General features: G+C 40.1%; 1 protein-coding gene across 3 annotated transcripts in view; it reads left to right on the top strand.

The window, feature by feature from the left end:
* The window catches only part of LOC116046848 (copine-8-like), a 68,145-nt gene extending 61,247 nt beyond the window's left edge, over positions 1–6,898 (top strand). For 2 of the 3 annotated variants that reach the window (XM_036003405.1, XM_031295299.2), the window contains exons 16-20: positions 120–247; positions 2,654–2,756; positions 3,706–3,763; positions 4,503–4,576; positions 5,053–6,898. In XM_036003405.1, the coding sequence (XP_035859298.1) occupies positions 120–247; positions 2,654–2,756; positions 3,706–3,763; positions 4,503–4,576; positions 5,053–5,265 (576 nt within the window). In that variant the 3' untranslated portion in view covers positions 5,266–6,898. Of the gene's footprint in view, positions 1–119; positions 248–2,653; positions 2,757–3,705; positions 3,764–4,502; positions 4,577–5,052 lie in introns of those variants that run through there. The other variant, XM_031295300.2, reaches the window with a different exon arrangement.
* The last annotated feature ends 13,148 nt before the right edge of the window (positions 6,899–20,046 follow it).

Raw genomic sequence — 20,046 nt, 5'->3', positions numbered from 1 at the left:
TGTAATCTTTACAGCTAGACAGTCTGAATCTTCTCTCACAGCACTTTAGAAATGTTACATCTACATTTCAGTACTTTTCTACCACACTTATTAACGATTTTGTCTTTGTTTTTGTGCAGAATGGTAACCCACAGAACCCATACTGCAGTGGTATCGAGGGGGTGATAGAGGCCTATTACCAGAGTCTCAAGTCTGTGCGTCTTTACGGACCCACCCACTTCTCCCCTGTTATTAACCATGTGGCCAGGTAGGTCCACTACAATCACAGCCAGGGACGTGGAACATGTAGGCTGACACACGCAAATGTCATGGAGCACAATGCCACCACGTAATTTACAGTTTTGCTGTGGCTTTGGGGAAATTGCAGCCATGTGTGTGGGCTGCTGGACAGCAATCTGTGATGCAAAGGGAGAGATTAAAATAAATGTGCTAATAGCTCCGTCACCTAAAGAGAATCAATAATCACGGTGGTGGTTTGGACAGCTGCAACAGTCCTTTAGTAGGTGACCAGTCTGCAGGATGACTGATGGGCTGCTTTAAGGCAGTGTTGCAGCACAAGGCACCACGAAAATCAGAAAAATAGAAAATACCAGTACACAGTACAAGAAACAGTGCTGTGAATAACAGTAAATGTCTCACCTCCCACCATTTCACAAATAAACAGTAAATTAATCTTTATAGATATCCTTATAAGTAGAAAATATGTACCAGTGCTTCACTATTAAAAAGACCATTAACGTGAGACATGTGGGCCCTCAAATGCAGTTCAATTTTTATTGGAGCAACAAATTATATAAAAAGCTCTTCCACTGTTAATTAAACATATTTAAAACTTCTAGTAAATACTACCAAAAACTGTCAGCAGCACTTTTTTTTCAATGTACTCAAATAACCTGTGATAAAAAGTAATGTGCTGTTTTGTAGTACAGTATTTTCCAACTTCCACCTGACGTTCCCTATTGCCAGATCTTGTCTCATGATCCTCAAGACTGACTGTGTGTGCCGGCCGCCCACTCAGTCTGAGAATAGCTGCATTGTTCAGCGCTCTCGTCTGATGATGATGATGATGCTTTATTGTCAGAACAAGTCTGGCATTTTTTCTTGCATCCCAGTTAGCATCTGACTAAAACCCAGGAAGACATGGCTAAAGAAAAAAGAAATTACAGTCACGTCAGATTCCTAATTGTCCGTCTTGACTGTGTGTGCGTAAGAGTGTTTTCACCCTGGTTACGTAACAGAAAACTGCTTTAAGTGTTAGTTTAGAGCTAAAAAAATAGACCTGACTCTAAGGTATATCAGTCTATTTAAAGCATAAACCATACTATTTTCAATACATCCTGTTTAAAGTTTAAAAAAACAGCTTTTGTTTAATAGAATAAAAGACACATAACTATGTACTTAATGCTTTAAATTCTGAAAATCTTACATACTTATTTTACATGACCTACATTATTTGCACAGCACCAATACTAACACTGTAATTGGACCATTTATCCTCAATGAAATAAGATTGTTTTTAGTGATCACTGAGGGGCAATAGCCTAATATTGGACACTGTAATAAGGTAATGCAATGCAGAAGCAATGAATGTGATTTGAGATAAGGGTACATTATAAAGCTACTCCAGCAAGTTAATTACGTACTCCCATAAAGTTGGTGATATCCTGACTTTTAGTCCCGAGTATGGGTCAAGCTCCAAAAATAATGGATCCTACAATTCCCACAAAGCCACACTTCTTGTTGCTGTAGATCCTCCCGAATGTCTTAAAGTGCTCATATTATGCTCATTTTCAGGTTCATAATTGTATTTAGAGGTTGTACCAGAATAGGTTTATGTGGTTTAATTTTCAGAAAACACCATATTTTTGTTGTACTGCACATTGCTGCAGCTCCTCTTTTCACCCTGTGTGTTGAGCTCTCTGTTTTAGCTACAGAGTGAGACCTCTCACTTCTGTACCATCTGTGTTGGGAGTCGCACATGAGCAGTAAGTACTGCTAGCTTGTCAGAAGCAGAGTTGAGGGAGTGCCACGCTAGCAGCTAGGCGAGCATTATAACGTGTGTTACAAAGTGACGCACGTTCGTCACGGAAGTAAAGGCTGGACTACAATAGAGCTGTTTGGAGCAGTTTGTGATCAGTGTTTTCTCTGGAAGATGGCAAGTCCCTTTGGGGTGGACTTTGGGCTTTTTCACTTTGTAAACCTATAACGTGCACAAAAAAGATATATAACACAATAAAGGAAAGGGGAAAAGCCAAAAAGCATAATATGAGCACTTTAAAACTCTGCCTCCAGTTTATAACTCAGGCTTTCTGTTAAAAAAATGTTTAGCCTCCAAGCTTAAGCCAACATAATATGATGACATCCTTAGAGTTATTTTCTCAGACTTTAGAAAGCTCTTCCAGTCACAGAAGACAATTACAGCTGTTTCAAAGGCTGAGTAGTATTCCCCGTGACCAGTTAATTGGTCTTGATGTGTCAAATCAGCAGAGTGCCCTTTCTAAATGATATAGAGAGGCAGATTTCAGCAGAAAAGAAAACTCTGAATATCCTTTTTAATGTTAATATAATGTTAAAAGAAGTGCCGTCTTTCTGTCTGCCTCTCTTTTATTTCTTTTGCTCATTTGACCTTTGACCGCCTCTCTTTCCATGCTAGGTATGCATCAGCAGTGACGGACGGCTCACAGTACTTCATCCTGCTCATCATCTCTGACGGCGTGATCACGGACATGGCACAGACCAAGGAGTCCATAGTCAATGTACACTTTTAAATTTAAACTCAATCTATGTACTGTATGTTTTTCCAAGGCATTTTACAAGGCTTTAAAAAGAAAATGCAATGTACAGTATCATGGACATCAGCAGTCCATGTACTGTATGCTCATATTAATTCAGTTAATTTACTGTAAAACATGTGAGAACCCCTGGAGGTCCAGCTATGATGAAGCCACTAATGGAGATCCTAATAAACCAACACGCAAACAATAAGAATATGTAAAGCTGTCCTCTTTTAGTGCTTCCCTCTCTGCCTTTCACTTCTTCATTAATGAAAGGAGTGAGGGAAGATTTTTTCATATACTTTATATGCCCCCCCCGCCCCCCCATCACGCCTACTGTGATGTAATGTTATTGTAAAGTACGATTTTTAGAGTAATTACTGTATTTAGTAGCCCACGGAAGATCCATGCCCCTCATAAGATCCTTGCCCCTCATATTTCAAGCAATTTGGGCATCCATCTAATAACCACTGGGAGTTATGAAACAATAAAAAACCCTCAATCATCCTTCATCACTCGAACTGTACTTTGCTGTCCCACTCAGCTAAGATTTAATAAACAATATTGCGATGCAGGGTGGCTGCTGCTCCGGGCAGGGGAAGATGTAAATGGGAGTCATTTTTAAGCTGTCAAGCTTTGGAGAGATTTAGACAAAGTTGTAGATGCATGAAATTACAACTCTGGCCGGACGAGAGGCTTTATGAAACAGGCTGCAGAGGGATTTGGACACACCCTGTCTATCTTAACAATAGCACTTCATTTTGCTACTGAGCTTCCATTCTATGGGTTGTTAGCTTAGTTAGTACAGTAATTCGCGGGGGTATTTCACTGATAGCCTGTGGCGTTCAAGATAGCAAATGGTGAAAAGAATGAGCCTTGCTTCTTTCCCCGCCTTTGATGAGCCTATTTTGTCTCTTTCTACCCTTTACAGGCTGCGTCTTTGCCCATGTCAATTATAATAGTTGGTGTTGGACCAGCGGAATTTGACGGTAGGCAGGGTGAAGATCGCGTGTGTGTGCGCATGCTTTTGTGTATGTGTGTGTTTATTTGCATGCGGTAATCCTTTGCCTTCATTCTACTTCCTATCTCGCCTCCCACATGGTTCAACCCTTCCTTGTGTAGCTCTTTTCTTCTCTCCTCCATTCTCCTTCCCCTTAATTTTCCATCCCCCCCTCCTCCTCCTCCTCCTCCTCCTCCACTGACTCTGAGGTTAAGTGGATGTGAAAATTCTCATTTGTCAGACTAGAGGTGGTGATTTTCTTTTTTTTTGTTAATGGACAATGGCCACATTTCTCATCTCTCTCCTGTGTTGTCATGTTTACAATTTACGGAGCAGGCCTCTGTAAAAACAAGCTCACTCACGATGAGCAATTAGTCCGCAAAGTCAACAGGATTCAACGATTGTCACGCTTATAAAGTCACTGTGCATGGTTGCATCATGTCCCCGTGGTGCACATCGCTGGCTCTGCTTACACATATTCTAGCATGTTTCATGTGTACGGTTGTGTGCAACTCATGGCCCAATGGCTTCACGCTCAGCGACGCAAATTCTGTGTACTCATGCCACGTTTGGCATTACCAACACTCCAAGGGAATGTAACCCAGTGGCACGCTAATGGCTTCAGCAGATTAAAACACACAAACTGCATGCCATGTTTGCTCAGCGTAGCTTTGACATGGCTGTTGGAGTCTCCTGACAGGGCGTGACTGATGTGCTTCCCTCCTCAGAAATGATCGAGCTGGACGGGGACGAGGAGAGGATCTCATCCCAAGGACGATATGCAGAGAGGGACATTGTTCAGGTACAGAGTATTCCCAAAGAAGACATGGTTGGCTGGCTGTGAGACTGTTACTCCGCAGAATGTCTTCACAGAAATGTGGGATTTATGATTAATGGGAGAAGGTCAGGGTGCTTGACCCTCTGCTGTGCTCTTGTTCTCAGTCTACCATTTCTCTATCTTTCTCCCACTGTCTCGTTCCTTTTAAAGTATATCTATCTTTTCCTCTGCATCCTTTTCATTCTGCTCTTTTCTTTTAATTTCTCTTACCTGATATTTTATCTGACCATATCCTCTCCTCTCCTTGTTTCCTCTTCTATCCTCTCCTATTTCCTCTTCTCTCTTGTTTTCTCTCCTCTCTTTGTTTCCTCTTCTCTCCTCTCCTTGTTTCCTCTCCTCTCATTTTTTTCCTTTCCTTGTCTCCTCTCCTTGTTTCCTCCCCTCCCCTTGTTTCCTCTCCTCTAACTTTTTCCTCTCCTTGTTTTCTCTCCTCTCCACAGTTTGTTCCTTTCAGAGACTACATTGACAGACGGGGAAGCCACATCCTCAGCATGGCTCGCCTGGCTAAAGAAGTGCTCGCTGAAATCCCGGATCAGTTCCTGTCCTACATGAGGACCAGAGGGATCAAACCCGGCCCCTTGCCACCTCCTTACGCCCCCTGTCCACCACTGGCTGTCCACCCCCTCCTTTGCAGACGGGTAAGCAGGATCTAAAGGCAGAGGCCTCGCTCCAACGCCGGCCAGCCGACTCTACTGGTCTCTACTCTCCTCTCTCTGCTTCTTCTTCTTCCTACTCTTCACTGGAAGCTATTGAGCACACGGCGAACCTCGCTTGCTCTCTCATGTTGCACTTTCGGGAAGATTTTTCCACGAGCTGAGGGCATGATGTGGATAACCTTGAGTGTAATGCTTCCACTTTTTAGAAGACGGGACATTTCCTTCTTTCCTACTAAGTGGACGAAGGTGGGGGTTTCGAAGGGTCTTGGTGGGGGTCTGAGATCACCTACCTCCACCAGGAAGCGTGGACAGGACAGAAACGGACCACTTGAAGCTGTCAGACTGAATGGGGTCCATACCGCCAAGGCCCTTTTTTGAAACACTGTTCATCTATTTCTATTTCCACTTCCTCTATCTTTCACAAAATCATGTCGCTCAATATATAAATGTTTACAAATTTGAGGACTGGAGTGGAGAATTTTTTTCAGGAGGAAATTTATACCGATCAATGTGAAAACCTTATAGATTCCTATTTTTCGGCTGCAGAAACTGGAGGTTGTGACTTTGTACAAAAACGTTTCTGGCCCCTAGTGCCACATCAGAGTGTACGTTTGTTTGTTATTAATAAATGGAGCATGTGCTAGTTTAAGAGAAGCATGCACTGTTGTCCTGCACTCAGGGCTTTGTCCCTCCCACACAAACCCCTTCCTCACCACCTCACCACCACTGCCATGTTCCATTAAGAACAAACCCATCACCCATCTGAAATCTTCCCACGCTCCTACCTTCTGCTCCGTCCACCTGCCTTGACTCAAAAGGAAGCTGTGCTCCCTGGGAGTCTGGTCAAATCAAATGCAGCAGGGACTTTAACCAGCCTTACTTTTTTGTCAGAAAACATTTACAGGCACCGTGTCCACCGTGGGTTCTGGAAATGTGGATCTCCAAGCCCAGAAGTCAAAAACACACATCTCACTACCGAACCTGACTGTGTATTACGTTTTAGAGTCTTTTCATTTTTATAGAACAACATTCTTCAGAAGCATTTTTTTGTTTTGTTTTACGTCTCTCTACCTCTCACTTTGTTTAGTATTGCCGAAAAAAAGGTTGCTTAAATAACAAAGTGTTGGTGTGTCAGTCTGTCGAGTTCACAGTTTTACCTTTCTCACATTTACCTTTCTTCATAAAATATGTGCCAAATTGTAGGTTGAGAATTATAGCACTTTGGTAGCTATCAGATCAGGTTACTCACACCTTTGTGTTAGCAACACGCTGTGAATATGTGCACAGAAAACAGTTAACCAACACACCAAAATGCAAAGATGCTTTTATTTTCCCAGCTATTCATTTGGATCAAAGAAGTGACTCAGTGTGTTTACATGCAATTTAAAAAAAACGATTACATTTGGGTTAAGGCAATACCTCGATTTCTCAAACGCCATGTAAACACCTTACCCCGGTTAAAATCAGAGTTCTCATAACCCGGTTAACAGAGGTAGAGAACTCCTTCAGTAACCGGGGTGTCCCTTCATGTATACACCTTAACCGGGCTATGATTGGTTTAAGCGTATGCGCAGGCTTCAACTGCCCCTCCCCACTGTGCTTTTTGAACCGGACATAATTCGTCAGCGTGCTGTGAGCCTTAAGGAGAGGATTGACATTTCCTGCTAAAGATTTCCCATCTTGGTCAGAAAACACAGGGGAGACATTTTGTTTCTCTCACTATGACTCTAGAGTCGGTACTCGCTCCGAAGCACACACCAGTGCACAAGTATAAACATCAGGCCACTTACATAGGCTACGACGAAAGCTCTGCGTGGAGCCTGCGCAGGACCATAAAACGGCCTGTAGTCGTTGCTATGACACCATACAACAAAACAGCATTGCCATAATCAGCGGACCATTGGCAGCAAAGAGCCTGGGGTCCATCTGTTTTACTCCCTGCTAAGGCAGCAGCGAACTCCGGTAGATGGCTAAACCGATTGTCCATCTCCGGGGCTGTCAACGCTGTGGCTCAGCAAAAAAGTGGAGGGACCGATCAGCCCCCGCTGCGGCCGTTGGCTAACGTTAATAAACGTTAAATAGCTAACGAAGTTAGCTTGCTAATTCCACCGGACACTGGTTACAGATAACGTTATAATGAGCCGAATAAGTTGTCAGTCATCTGGTGGGAACACTGTGCTGTCCTACACTATGACCGAAGTGTGTAAATGAAACATGAAGTTGTTAAATTTTACCAGCGCTCGTCTATGGAGAGCCTGTTCACTCCCTATTAAGCCCCATTGTACCGAATTTGGTTGCAGTTCCACCAGAGTTCCACTGGGGGTCATCGCGGGTGAGTGCAAAATGAATGGGACTCTATGGAGATAGACGGCTAAGTTTGTCTCTTTCGCCTGATTGTCGTTGAGAAATCTCAGATTTGATTGTAGTTTTGCAAATTCAACATGTATTATAGGTCGAAAGTTGAATGAACGAGTACTTATGTCCTTTCGATTTCTTACAGGTTGAGTCGTTGTTGCCCATAACACGCTAGCATTCTGCTAATGAATGCTGATTGTTCAGTGAAGGACTGATTATGACCAGAGATCCCGCTTAATGGCATCCGAAGCGGAACCAGAATGTCAGAGCCCGTATACGGGCATTCTCTGAGAATGTTAAGGTGGACTTTTTCTTTCTAGCATGTGTATTGACAGGGAGAGCCTAACCTGTTGTCGATGCCTTGAGAGAAAAAAGGAAGTGACTCAGAGCTTGCCGTAAAGCAGTATCTCTGGCCGTACGTGTGTATGACGTCATTGACATTTTAAAAGGCTTTTTAGAACAAAAAAGCGACTTTAAAAAAATTAAACACCCAGCAGTGTGTATTTTCTTTGCCTCCCCTTTCGAATGCAACATTCAAATTACTAGACAAATAATGTTATCCTGAGAAAAGTGGATTTTGAGGGGTATAGCTCCATAGACCTCCATTCATTCTGCACTTGCCCGTGAGCGCCCTCATATGGAGCCAGAGTGGAATTGCAACCAGTTCAGAAGCCGGAAGTTTCCCGAGAGTGGAAGTTCTCTCCTTATTAGACATTCCCTGATTTTACTAATTTAGTGATCGGTTTGTGTAATTTTGACATAGGTCAATCGGAAGAAAAAGCCATTTGTGCGTTGGCAGAGCGCCACCTACTGTATCGGAGGTAAAGTTACTCCTGTCATTCTTCCTATTCTTCCCCGCTCTTGTATACGGGGAGAACTGGCATAACCCGAAGATCATACCCGGGTTACTGCTGTGCATGTAAACGCACTGACTGTAAGCACATTTTGTAGTTCCATGTTGTCTAACAATATTGTAACTAAGGGCGTTTTCACACCTGCCTCGTTTAGTTCGGTTGAATCGCACTAGAGTTCGTTTGTCCCGCTGGTGCGGTTCGTCAGGGCAAGTGAGAACGCGGCATTCGCACTCTGGTGCGCACCAAAAGCGGACCAAACAAGCATACTGAGACCTGCTTGAAGAGGTGGTCTTGGTACGCTTTCAATCGAACTCTGGAGCGGTTCGTTTGTGGTGAGAACGGGATCCGTACTCGAACCGCACCAACTATACATACTCTGCAATTCTCAGCTAATGTCTCCTGTAGTCAGGTGTGCATAGCAATCTGCGATGCAGCAGAGCAGCAAACTGTAGCAGCTTGCAGTGTTTCTCTCACAGAACTAGACTGCGGTCAAGCTCGGCGTCCGTCACTCGTATCTCCGTGGTCAAACCAGCTGCTGCTAAAATTGGAGACAGACGCCGGCAGAGCAGAGCGAAGTCTCGGTGACCAGAGCAGACGTAGTAACGTCTCTTGCCAAACAATGTCTGATCATTTTAATGAAATGAGCTGGTTTAACCATGGAGATATAATAAATATGCACTAGTCCAGAACACAGGACGTTCTTCCTGTATTTACTTTCTTGCTCCCGCCCCCAGACACATCCGAACAATAAGAGGAGTGGACGTTCTTGTGTGATTTGTAATGGCGCATTTTGGTACGCTTTGATTTTTCCAGGTGTGAAACCAAACCAAACCGAACCGAGGGCAAATCGCTCCAAGTTCACAAACTCACCAACTGATTCGGACCAGGAAAACAAACTACAGGTGTGAAAATGCCCTATAAGCCTGTAATAATCAGTAACACCTAAGGTTTAGTAGCAGGTAGCTAGTCACCTTATAGGAACAGTCACCAGAAAAAAACAATGTTTTCAGTATCAAACTCTCACCTCCTGAAGGCTTGAAAGGTGGCTCTGAATACTTCGGGGATGACAGCAGCTGTTCTCAGCTTAGATTCACAACACTTGGATGGATTTCTGTGGCAGGGATCTCCCTGTTTCCACATTGGCTCACCCCCCTTTTTGGATCAGCTTCTTGGTGTTGTAGTCATTGACAGCTTTTTCCCCAGATGTTGGTGGGATTAAGAATGTGGCAGAGCCTTAAGAAAAACAGAAAAATTACCTCTACAATTGGCAAAAAAGGTTGTTGTAAGTCGACTTTCAGCATATTTCACTGACGAATGTATGACAAAGGTTAAAGGCCTCAATCAGCCTCTTAGTATATGGAATGAGGTCCAACAAGAACACAACATTCATTTTAAATTTGAACTATTTTAAGATATATATATTAGATAGATAGATATAGATATATTTATATTTATATGAGATTTCTGTATTTTTTTTGTTTTGTCTATGCTCTTTTCACTGGTTTGAAGTAGCTCATTTGGGTTTCCGATTAGCTGAGTTTTTGATTGTTCAATTAAATGATGAAGTGAAAACAAAATGGCAATGTAATCGGATTATCTGGTTAATAGTAGTCTTGCATTACCAGACCTATCTCTCTGCTGTGGAGTAAGATCTGGCTACTCCACACATACATTCTAGGATAGGAGAAAAAACGCTCTGGGTTGTTTTCTTTCTTTAAACCAATCACAATCGTCTTGGGCGGCGCTAAGCTCCTGACGCAGCGACGGTGGCTCTGCAAAATATTCTCGGGAAGGAACTTGTTTTGGTGGAACATTTGCACCCCGCAAAAGAAAACGCCACATACAACATTTAATGAAGTTAACTGTAACGTTAACCTTAACGTGAGCTTTTTAAATTAGCTAGATACGTGGTTAAAGGTAATTTGCTCCTACCAGTGTAACGCCGTCTGTACTTTGTTCATAGCAATCCCTGCCAATCGGTCCCATAACGTCCAAGTTAGAGAGTAAATGCTGTAAACATATTCCTTGTAAATTTTTACAATCGTTCCTGGAAAGAACCATGCAAGCCTGCCTTGTTGCACAATCCAAATTCCTTATTAAAAGTTGTCATTTTTAGCGTGTAACTTGTAGGGGTGGGGAAAATAATCGATTCTTAGATGCATCGCGATTCTCTCTAGAACAATTCGATGCTCGATTCTGATAATAATCAATTTTAAAAAAAAATCTGAAAACAGTGTGACTGAAAGAGGATGGGATAATGGACAACAACTTAGAGTTTAGGCAAGAGTGCAGAAAAAAAACACACAAAAATGGCCAAAAGGAAAAAATAAATACATTTTGTATATATACACATGATCTAATAAGACATACATAAAATAATTAGGCAAAACACATATAGGCTGTTCATCTACTTTATCATATTACATCTGACAACCCCATGTTCCATGTTCTAAGAAGCCAGTTATCCACCTTTAAACATGACTGAGCCTCTGACATGGAAGATTACTAGGAGAGAATGTGACTTTCACGAACACGTTTAAGGCTTAAGCATGGAATGACTACAAAACAAAAACCTCAGTAGACAAAACATTTCATTAAAACTTGTGTGTGACAAATACTGTATATGTCAAAATCTAAGCTTTGTCTAGCTGCTTTGTCTAGGAAGTGATTAGCAAACTCTGAGTAGCAAACTCAGATTTATATGTATATTTTTAAAAATCACGCATGGAAATGTACATTAAAAAATTGTTGCATCGATAATCGGTTTAGAATCGAATCGTTGGCCTCTGAATCGGAATCGAATCATGAGGTGTCAAGAGGTTCCCACCCCTAGTTGCTTGCTAGCTAGAAGTTTGTTGTTTCCCAAAGAGAACGGAGTCAGACAACGACAACACACAGAGAGCGGAAGGTGAGGGACATGTCATGTCATGTCAGGCAGTAATTCTGGAAATGTACTTCCGTTGATCCAGACTAGGTTAATAGCAACCCAGTTTCATGACGGAAAAAAAGATATAGAAATTTCAAATATATCTAGCAGCATAATCCACTTCTTTTCTCTGTCATCCAAGCAGTATTCTCATAATAATATGACGAAACACTGCTTCCGTTTGTTGATAGCATGGTTAGCTGTTTAAATCTGTGGGGTCCAAGGTTGTACATCTTTATATGGACTTTTTTTAACCATCCATTGTAGCTGTTGTGAATCCAAGCTAACCAGAGCTGCTGTCCTTTGCAAAAGAGCAAGCTACAAACTTTCCACAGCCTACAGGACAGGTGGTGAGTATTTGATATTGTTCGGGGGGAGTGTTACTTTGAAAAGGGTAAAAATACTCAAACCCAAAACAGACACATTTCACAGTCACTTTTAGCCAAGTTTCAGAGTAAAACTCAAATGCAACCTTGCTGTTTTGCCCATTAATGTGTACATGAAAACTTTCCAGTGTGATTTTAAGCAAAGCACAAACCATTTCCTATCAGAAAAGCTACAGCCACCGTATCCAGAGGCCCTTTTGAACTTGTGTCAATGTGTGAAGAACAGCGTTTATACATTTGTCTCTGTGTACTACGAACTATAGATCCTATCAGTACTTTTTAGGGCCCTATTCAGTCAAGGAACCAATGTAAGAGAAGGTTTACAACATTTTTCTAAACTTACGCCTCAAAATCATCTTATACTTCTTGGCTGATGATGCTTAATTCTGTGCTGTCTACTTATAAACTGCTTGTTAAACATTTTCTTAGACATTTATACACTATACAAATGTTTGCCTTTTTTGTGTTTTCGGTCATTATACTGTATATGTAATGCTGCTTCTTTACTGCTGATATATTACATTTTATACTGAGGCCTGTAATCATATTTAAATCATGACTAACAGGCCTTATTCATGTTTATACATAAGTTATTCATATTTAAATCATGAATGACAGGCCTGTATTTTTCTATAAGCAAATGGTTAGATAATAGTGTTTCATGTGTGTAAGATGTTTAAAAGTAGACTTGGTGATCAATTAGACTCCGTAGCAACATTCTTCTGCCAAATTGGACATATTGTTAAGTGTAGCATCTCATTGTTGGCCGAGACTCATTCCTGAACAGCTAGTCATTCAGTTTGACTGAGTAGGGTTCCTCAGTGTGGGGACAGGTGATCTGGTAGATTTTGTACTCTTCTGTATTGTTGTTTTATTGCGGGGATGTACGACAGCGGGGATGTCGAATTGCACAATGTAGCACACAGTCTCAAGTCTGGTATTGGACTGGAACAACACCAGACTGAACCAGATCAGACCAGATCAGGCCGGAACAGTCTTTTTATATGTATATATATATATATATATATATATATATATATATATATATATATATATATATATTCTGTATATAGTGTATGTCTGTTTTCTGGAGAGTTGACTTGCAGCGAACTGCTGGGACTCTTGTGACTCTTCTCCTGAAACCCAAGGCAGGGCCTTTCATTTATTTATCACGACACAATGTCAATTTCATCTTACACTCTCGTATACACTGTACATCAAGTACATGTATTTGTATATGAAACATGTATGACACTTGCATAACAAGGCCAGGGTTGAGTGAAGATTAAGTTTTTTTTTTTTTTGCTTGTTTTCTCAGAGAAACAGTGGTTTCCGAGACGTGATATTTATCGCAGAATTAACAACTTTTGAAAGCAGAGTTTCTCAACCTTTTCTGTCCTGTGACCACAGTTTTAGGTCCAGGATGTCAAGCTGTTATGGGAATTTGTGAATGGCATAAACAGTATTCTGTTTCAAGAACTTGGCGGCAGCTCCACATAGATTATTTCAAAACTAAAATGCAAAAATCTCTGCCCCGGCTGTGCAATCTCCTTAATTTGCTCAATTTCTAATTTTGATAATAGAACATGTTCAGAACATTTAAATCCGCAGACAATCATAGATGAGCCAATTTTTTTGTACAAAGTGCAGCATGAGAAAATAGTAGAAATACTCGTCTCAAACTGTTAAGAAATCCTAGACTACTAGCCAAAAACATTTGGCACACTGCCCTTGGGTCATGGCCAAAATCAAACAAATGTGACCAAAAAACACAACGTCCTTATCTTAGATAACGATGACAAACAGTATTGAAACCAATTGGCCGTTCGCTAAGCTTCGGACACTTCTCAAACCTCTTTTCTACCTGATAAGTGTTGATTTTGCCAGCTGAAATGAAAATTGTAGCTAGCAGCTATCGTCAGCTGTCGGTTTTGAATTAGCTGCAGCTGTAGCTAGCGAATTAAGCCTAACGTTAGCTTGACGAGGTGTTTTAAGAAAGCCGGCTCCAGCCAACCTTTTAATCTTTACAGCTGACTTGATTTTAAACAATAATCTTGTAAAAGGGGTCTTACATATGCACTTGATTGCTGACATCCATGATGCTCAAAAACTAAAGCTAAAGCTAATAGGTCGCAGGCAAAAAATTAGCATCCTCTCCAGTTGATGATCCAAGTCGCTGACATGGAAATAAAGAAACGTAAAAATGATTTGTCTTGTAATGCAGTGTAGAGCTAGTTAATGCTAATGGATATGAGAAAGAAAAAGAAAGGATAAGAGTGTTATGTCATTCTAACATAACCCTGTTTTGCTGCTGTTGCAGTTGCTGGACTGTAAACTTCCCTAAGTCTAATTGTAACCCCAAAACCTAATTTAGTTGGTAATGATGTACTCGTTGGCTACACTGTATAAGAAAAAGCTCTGTTGATACTGTAACTTCGAAGCTGGTTAACTGGACTAGTTAATGATTGAAGCTCAGATAAATAAACCATTTTCACATTTCTTACACTTTTGCTCCTGTTTTTGGTTTTGGAAAGGCCGAAAAAAAAGATAACCCTCCTCCAAACTCTTTACAATGTGGAGTATCACTCTTAATACAGCCAATCTCACACCACTTCAACATATGGAGAAATCCAAAGCTTGACAGGCCTGAGTTATGGTTGCTAAGCTATTATTTGACAAGGAGGGGATTAACAAAAAGTAAATTGATTTTTTAATTTGACAAAATGTTTTAAACAATAATAAATAGATCAGTCCCAAGGGGTTGAGAAACTCCAGATGACTACAAAGCTATATCATACAACTACATGACTACCATATTATTCTATGATGTACAGCGTAGGTATAACAGTATGTAGATCTTTTTCTTTGGTACGCACGGCTTTGCCCTCAGGACGAGGATATGAATGCTGTTTGCACAAGATCCCAGTGGAGTTTAAGTCTAAACATAAAGCGATGGGTTTGTCACGTGCGACTGCAATGTGTGAAATCACTGTTCCTCTGAGGCTGTCAGTGTAGGAGTGGCAATCAAAAGCATTTCTTGTGTAGGAGACTACAAGGCAAACAAAAAAAACACAACAACCCTGGCTACCAGTGGACAAACAAGCTTTAATGAAGTAGGCATACACCTCGCTGCCTCCCACCGCTCATCGTTGCATCCATGTCACTTTGCCAAGGCGGTACCGTGTCAGCATGCCAGGCCATATGAACGCCCACGTAATCTTCACACATACAACGTGAAAGTTGTTTACTGTACCTTATAATATTAACAAAGTGGTTTAAATTAATGCTCGTGATGAATATGTTTTGTTTGTTCTGTTTTATTCTGATGTTTTTTTTATAGCATGCATTAAGTTTGCATGTGTTGATTTTTTTCTAACAGAGACACATAAGTCAAAAGAATTGACCTCTTCATGTGTTATTTTGGACTATTTTAGACAACTTTTTGCCTTAAAAGTCTCACTGATCAATCTTAGAATTGTGCAATGCCTTCAGATGTTTCTTTTGAAGAGTGATTTTTTTTGTTTTCTTTTTCTTTTTGTACGCTCATGCACAGCCACTCATCATCATACATAATCTCATAACATTGTTCTCTCAGACCCAGTGTTTGAAGAGCTGTGAATAAGAGGGAGAATGATTGGAACAACTGGCATCTCAGCAAAGGGACAGAAACATACAGCTGAGAATAATGTCCAGCCTCATACAGCCATGTTTAAAGTTACTACAGATCTGTATTTTATCATAAAGTGAAACCGTTCATCCGCCAAAATGTATCAATCCACCTGTTATTTTCCATCAGCCCTTAAAAGAGTGATTCATGGCTTCTGCATGATGCTTGTGATTACACTAATCAAAAAATATTTGTCCTTAATGTACTTAAAATCAGTGCTTGAGGTCAGTGATATTGTATGACAGCACAGGTTTTACTGTTCTAATAGGAAATATGAAAGCCACTAAAGATTGATTTAAAATGACTATTTCTGTAAGAATTGAAATCTTTAAATAAATATTCATATCAAACCTTTTGTTGTTGTTTTTGGTAGATCACTGGATCCTCAGAATATCACAACACTATAAAAAGAAACTAAACTAAATCTCATGTTGGGCCAAAAAAGATAGTTGGGTGCCTGTTATAGTGTATTATTAACTTGTTCATCTGTATGGTGGCCTGTTGTAAAACGCAAAAACCAACATTTTCTCTTGTTAGAGAGGACAGGCATCTGTCCTGTTTGATGATGCCAATAAAACCTTTTTAAACAGCGCCAGCACACTGGAATAGATGCATTTCACACCATTGCACCTTTTAAGTTTGCATCTCAAGATCTAAAACGTTATAACGGTGTGACTGGCAGGCTTATTCCAAACACTCCTTCAAATGTGGCTGAGAAATGCAGCCTCTCTTATGCCTGAATTTTGAGGACAAAATCAGTGTTGTCTTTTGCAGCCTCAGTATATATCTTTCCGTCAACCAAATGCCATGAAACGACAACAACATGGCTGCGTTCAAAATTGCATACTAAGATACTATTCAGACGTATGATGTAAAATTGAAGTATGTAGTATGTAATATTTAGTGCATTCCAACTGTATAGTATGTGGATTTTGTGTACGCGAGAAATGCCAGGATGTATACTACAAATTAGATTAGCAGGAATTTCTATGAGTTCGTGAGCTTACTGGACATACCCAACCGCCCCAAAATGCATTGTGGCTCGTCAGACTGTCCAATGGCAGACTGCGAAGCAGACGGTTTTAAATAATTTCCGTTGGATAAAATAACTATGAATCATGGCAAGTGACTTTAAAGTACAGTTCAGAGGAAATATATAATGTAGTGTAGAAGAAAAAAAACACAATAATGGAAGAGGCGTGCGTCAGAGTTGTTTTCTGCAATAATTTGAATACTGCTTTCAGGTCCTCAAACCAACCTTCAAAGGCCCCTGAATCTTTGTATATTCATTTTTCAAAATCTTTAGTATAAGTCCAGTAGTACACTTCACTAGTTAGTGCATTTAGGCTGATTTGAATAACAGGAAGGCACACACAAAACAGCTCTGCCAGGTGAAGCATCATTTGATTACCTCCGGCTGCTGGAGATAGCAACAACATCAAGAGAAGTATACGGATGTCAGTTTTAAAGTGTTTCTTTTTGGTGAAAACTTTTTATCTACAAAATCTCAGTGATTTAGGAACTAATAAAAAGGGGTCTGTATTTAAACTCACATGGATTTTCTAGTTCGTCCAAGGATTTTGGGTTCATGAAGTTTTCACATAACAACAGCAGTCAAACATTGGTGGAAGTGCCGTCATTTACAGAGGTGTCTCATTCATTGAGCCGTCTGGAGTTTACGGTTGAAGGATTCCTCAAAGCCCTTCCACTTTTTACATTATATGATACTGACATTCTTTGTGCGATCACATTTTATGGAATCTCTGCTTCATTATTTAGTACCGTGTGGAGCGTCAAGAGAGTAACGTTTGTGGCTTTTCTAGAACAGAAATAACAAAACATCATGGGACCATCTGCTCCATTGTGCAGGAAATCAGACCTCCAAAAAGATATGGTTTGTGCACAAAAGCATCTCATGCAAATCTTTTGTTTTATGTGTCATATTTTGTTTATTCCGTTGTTTGCTGAACTGACCAGCCAGTCAGAGATGCAGAGGCAATGTTGCGTGTGTGAGTGTAGTAGCCTCCTGTCTTCATGACTTCCCATTCGGACATTTCTCTTTTAATTTGAGGCATTTCTGCTTTACTATCTGGCACAGTTGTTGCACGCTTTCAAAATAGCAACAACTCTTTTCTACCTGATAAGTGTTGATTTTGCCAGCTGAAATGAAAATTGTAGCTAGCAGCTATCGTCAGATAACAGAGACACATAAGTCAAAAGAATTGACCTCTTCATGTGTTATTTTGGACTATTTTAGACAACTTTTTGCCTTAAAAGTCTCACTGATCAATCTTAGAATTGTGCAATGCCTTCAGATGTTTCTTTTGAAGAGTGATTTTTTTTGTTTTCTTTTTCTTTTTGTACGCTCATGCACAGCCACTCATCATCATACATAATCTCATAACATTGTTCTCTCAGACCCAGTGTTTGAAGAGCTGTGAATAAGAGGGAGAATGATTGGAACAACTGGCATCTCAGCAAAGGGACAGAAACATACAGCTGAGAATAATGTCCAGCCTCATACAGCCATGTTTAAAGTTACTACAGATCTGTATTTTATCATAAAGTGAAACCGTTCATCCGCCAAAATGTATCAATCCACCTGTTATTTTCCATCAGCCCTTAAAAGAGTGATTCATGGCTTCTGCATGATGCTTGTGATTACACTAATCAAAAAATATTTGTCCTTAATGTACTTAAAATCAGTGCTTGAGGTCAGTGATATTGTATGACAGCACAGGTTTTACTGTTCTAATAGGAAATATGAAAGCCACTAAAGATTGATTTAAAATGACTATTTCTGTAAGAATTGAAATCTTTAAATAAATATTCATATCAAACCTTTTGTTGTTGTTTTTGGTAGATCACTGGATCCTCAGAATATCACAACACTATAAAAAGAAACTAAACTAAATCTCATGTTGGGCCAAAAAAGATAGTTGGGTGCCTGTTATAGTGTATTATTAACTTGTTCATCTGTATGGTGGCCTGTTGTAAAACGCAAAAACCAACATTTTCTCTTGTTAGAGAGGACAGGCATCTGTCCTGTTTGATGATGCCAATAAAACCTTTTTAAACAGCGCCAGCACACTGGAATAGATGCATTTCACACCATTGCACCTTTTAAGTTTGCATCTCAAGATCTAAAACGTTATAACGGTGTGACTGGCAGGCTTATTCCAAACACTCCTTCAAATGTGGCTGAGAAATGCAGCCTCTCTTATGCCTGAATTTTGAGGACAAAATCAGTGTTGTCTTTTGCAGCCTCAGTATATATCTTTCCGTCAACCAAATGCCATGAAAAGACAACAACATGGCTGCGTTCAAAATTGCATACTAAGATACTATTTAGACGTATGATGTAAAATTGAGTATGAAGTGCATTCCAACTGCATAGTATGTGGATTTTATGTACGTGAGAAATGCCAGGATGTATACTACAAATTAGATTAGCAGGAATTTCTAAGTATGAGACGTGAGCTTACTGGACATACCCAACCACCCCAAAATGCATTGTGGCTCGTCAGACTGTCCAATGGCAGACTGCGAAGCAGACGGTTTTAAATAATTTCCGTTGGATAAAATAACTATGAATCATGGTAAGTGACTTTAAAGTACAGTTCAGAGGAAATATATAATGTAGTGTAGAAAACCAATTTAACACTAAAATATTTAATATTTTTAATTTGCCTTAAAATAATACTGGAAAATGTTAAAGTTGAGTGGAAAAGGTTATGATTATTTACATTTGTGATAAACAGTTTTCATTCAACGGCAGCTCGGAACGATAATGTTGTGATCATTTTTAAATATAGGCCCAGTAATTGACATTGTAGTTTTCAGCAAATGTTTTCAGTTTGGTCTCAATATGATGATGATTTATTACATTTAGAAACATTCCAAACTCTCCGTCTTTAATCACAGCACAAGCATTCAGCCATTGGCTGTGCTCATGAAGGTCAGGGCAGATCAGGTCAAAGTTCAACGAGTTTGAACTTTCCACAAACCCATGCACCATTGCAAGCAGACGGTTTTAAATAATTTCCGTTGGATAAAATAACTATGAATCATGGCAAGTGACTTTAAAGTACAGTTCAGAGGAAATATATAATGTAGTGTAGAAGAAAAAAAACACAATAATGGAAGAGGCGTGCGTCAGAGTTGTTTTCTGCAATAATTTGAATACTGCTTTCAGGTCCTCAAACCAACCTTCACAAACTGCGTCCGTCATTTTTCAAAATCTTTAGTATAAGTCCAGTAGTACACTTCACTAGTTAGTGCATTTAGGCTGATTTGAATAACAGGAAGGCACACACAAAACAACTCTGCCAGGTGAAGCATCATTTGATTACCTCCGGCTGCTGGAGATAGCAACAACATCAAGAGAAGTATACGGATGTCAGTTTTAAAGTGTTTCTTTTTGGTGAAAACTTTTTATCTACAAAATCTCAGTGATTTAGGAACTAATAAAAAGGGGTCTGTATTTAAACTCACATGGATTTTCTAGTTCGTCCAAAGGGTTTTGGGTTCATGAAGTTTTCACATAACAACAGCAGTCAAACATTGGTGGAAGTGCCGTCATTTACAGAG

The sequence above is a fragment of the Sander lucioperca genome, chromosome 7 (genome assembly GCF_008315115.2).
Source record: "Sander lucioperca isolate FBNREF2018 chromosome 7, SLUC_FBN_1.2, whole genome shotgun sequence".
Lineage (NCBI taxonomy): Eukaryota > Metazoa > Chordata > Actinopteri > Perciformes > Percidae > Sander > Sander lucioperca.
Note: the sequence above shows the minus strand (reverse complement) of the source record. Positions and strands in the feature narration are given on the sequence as shown.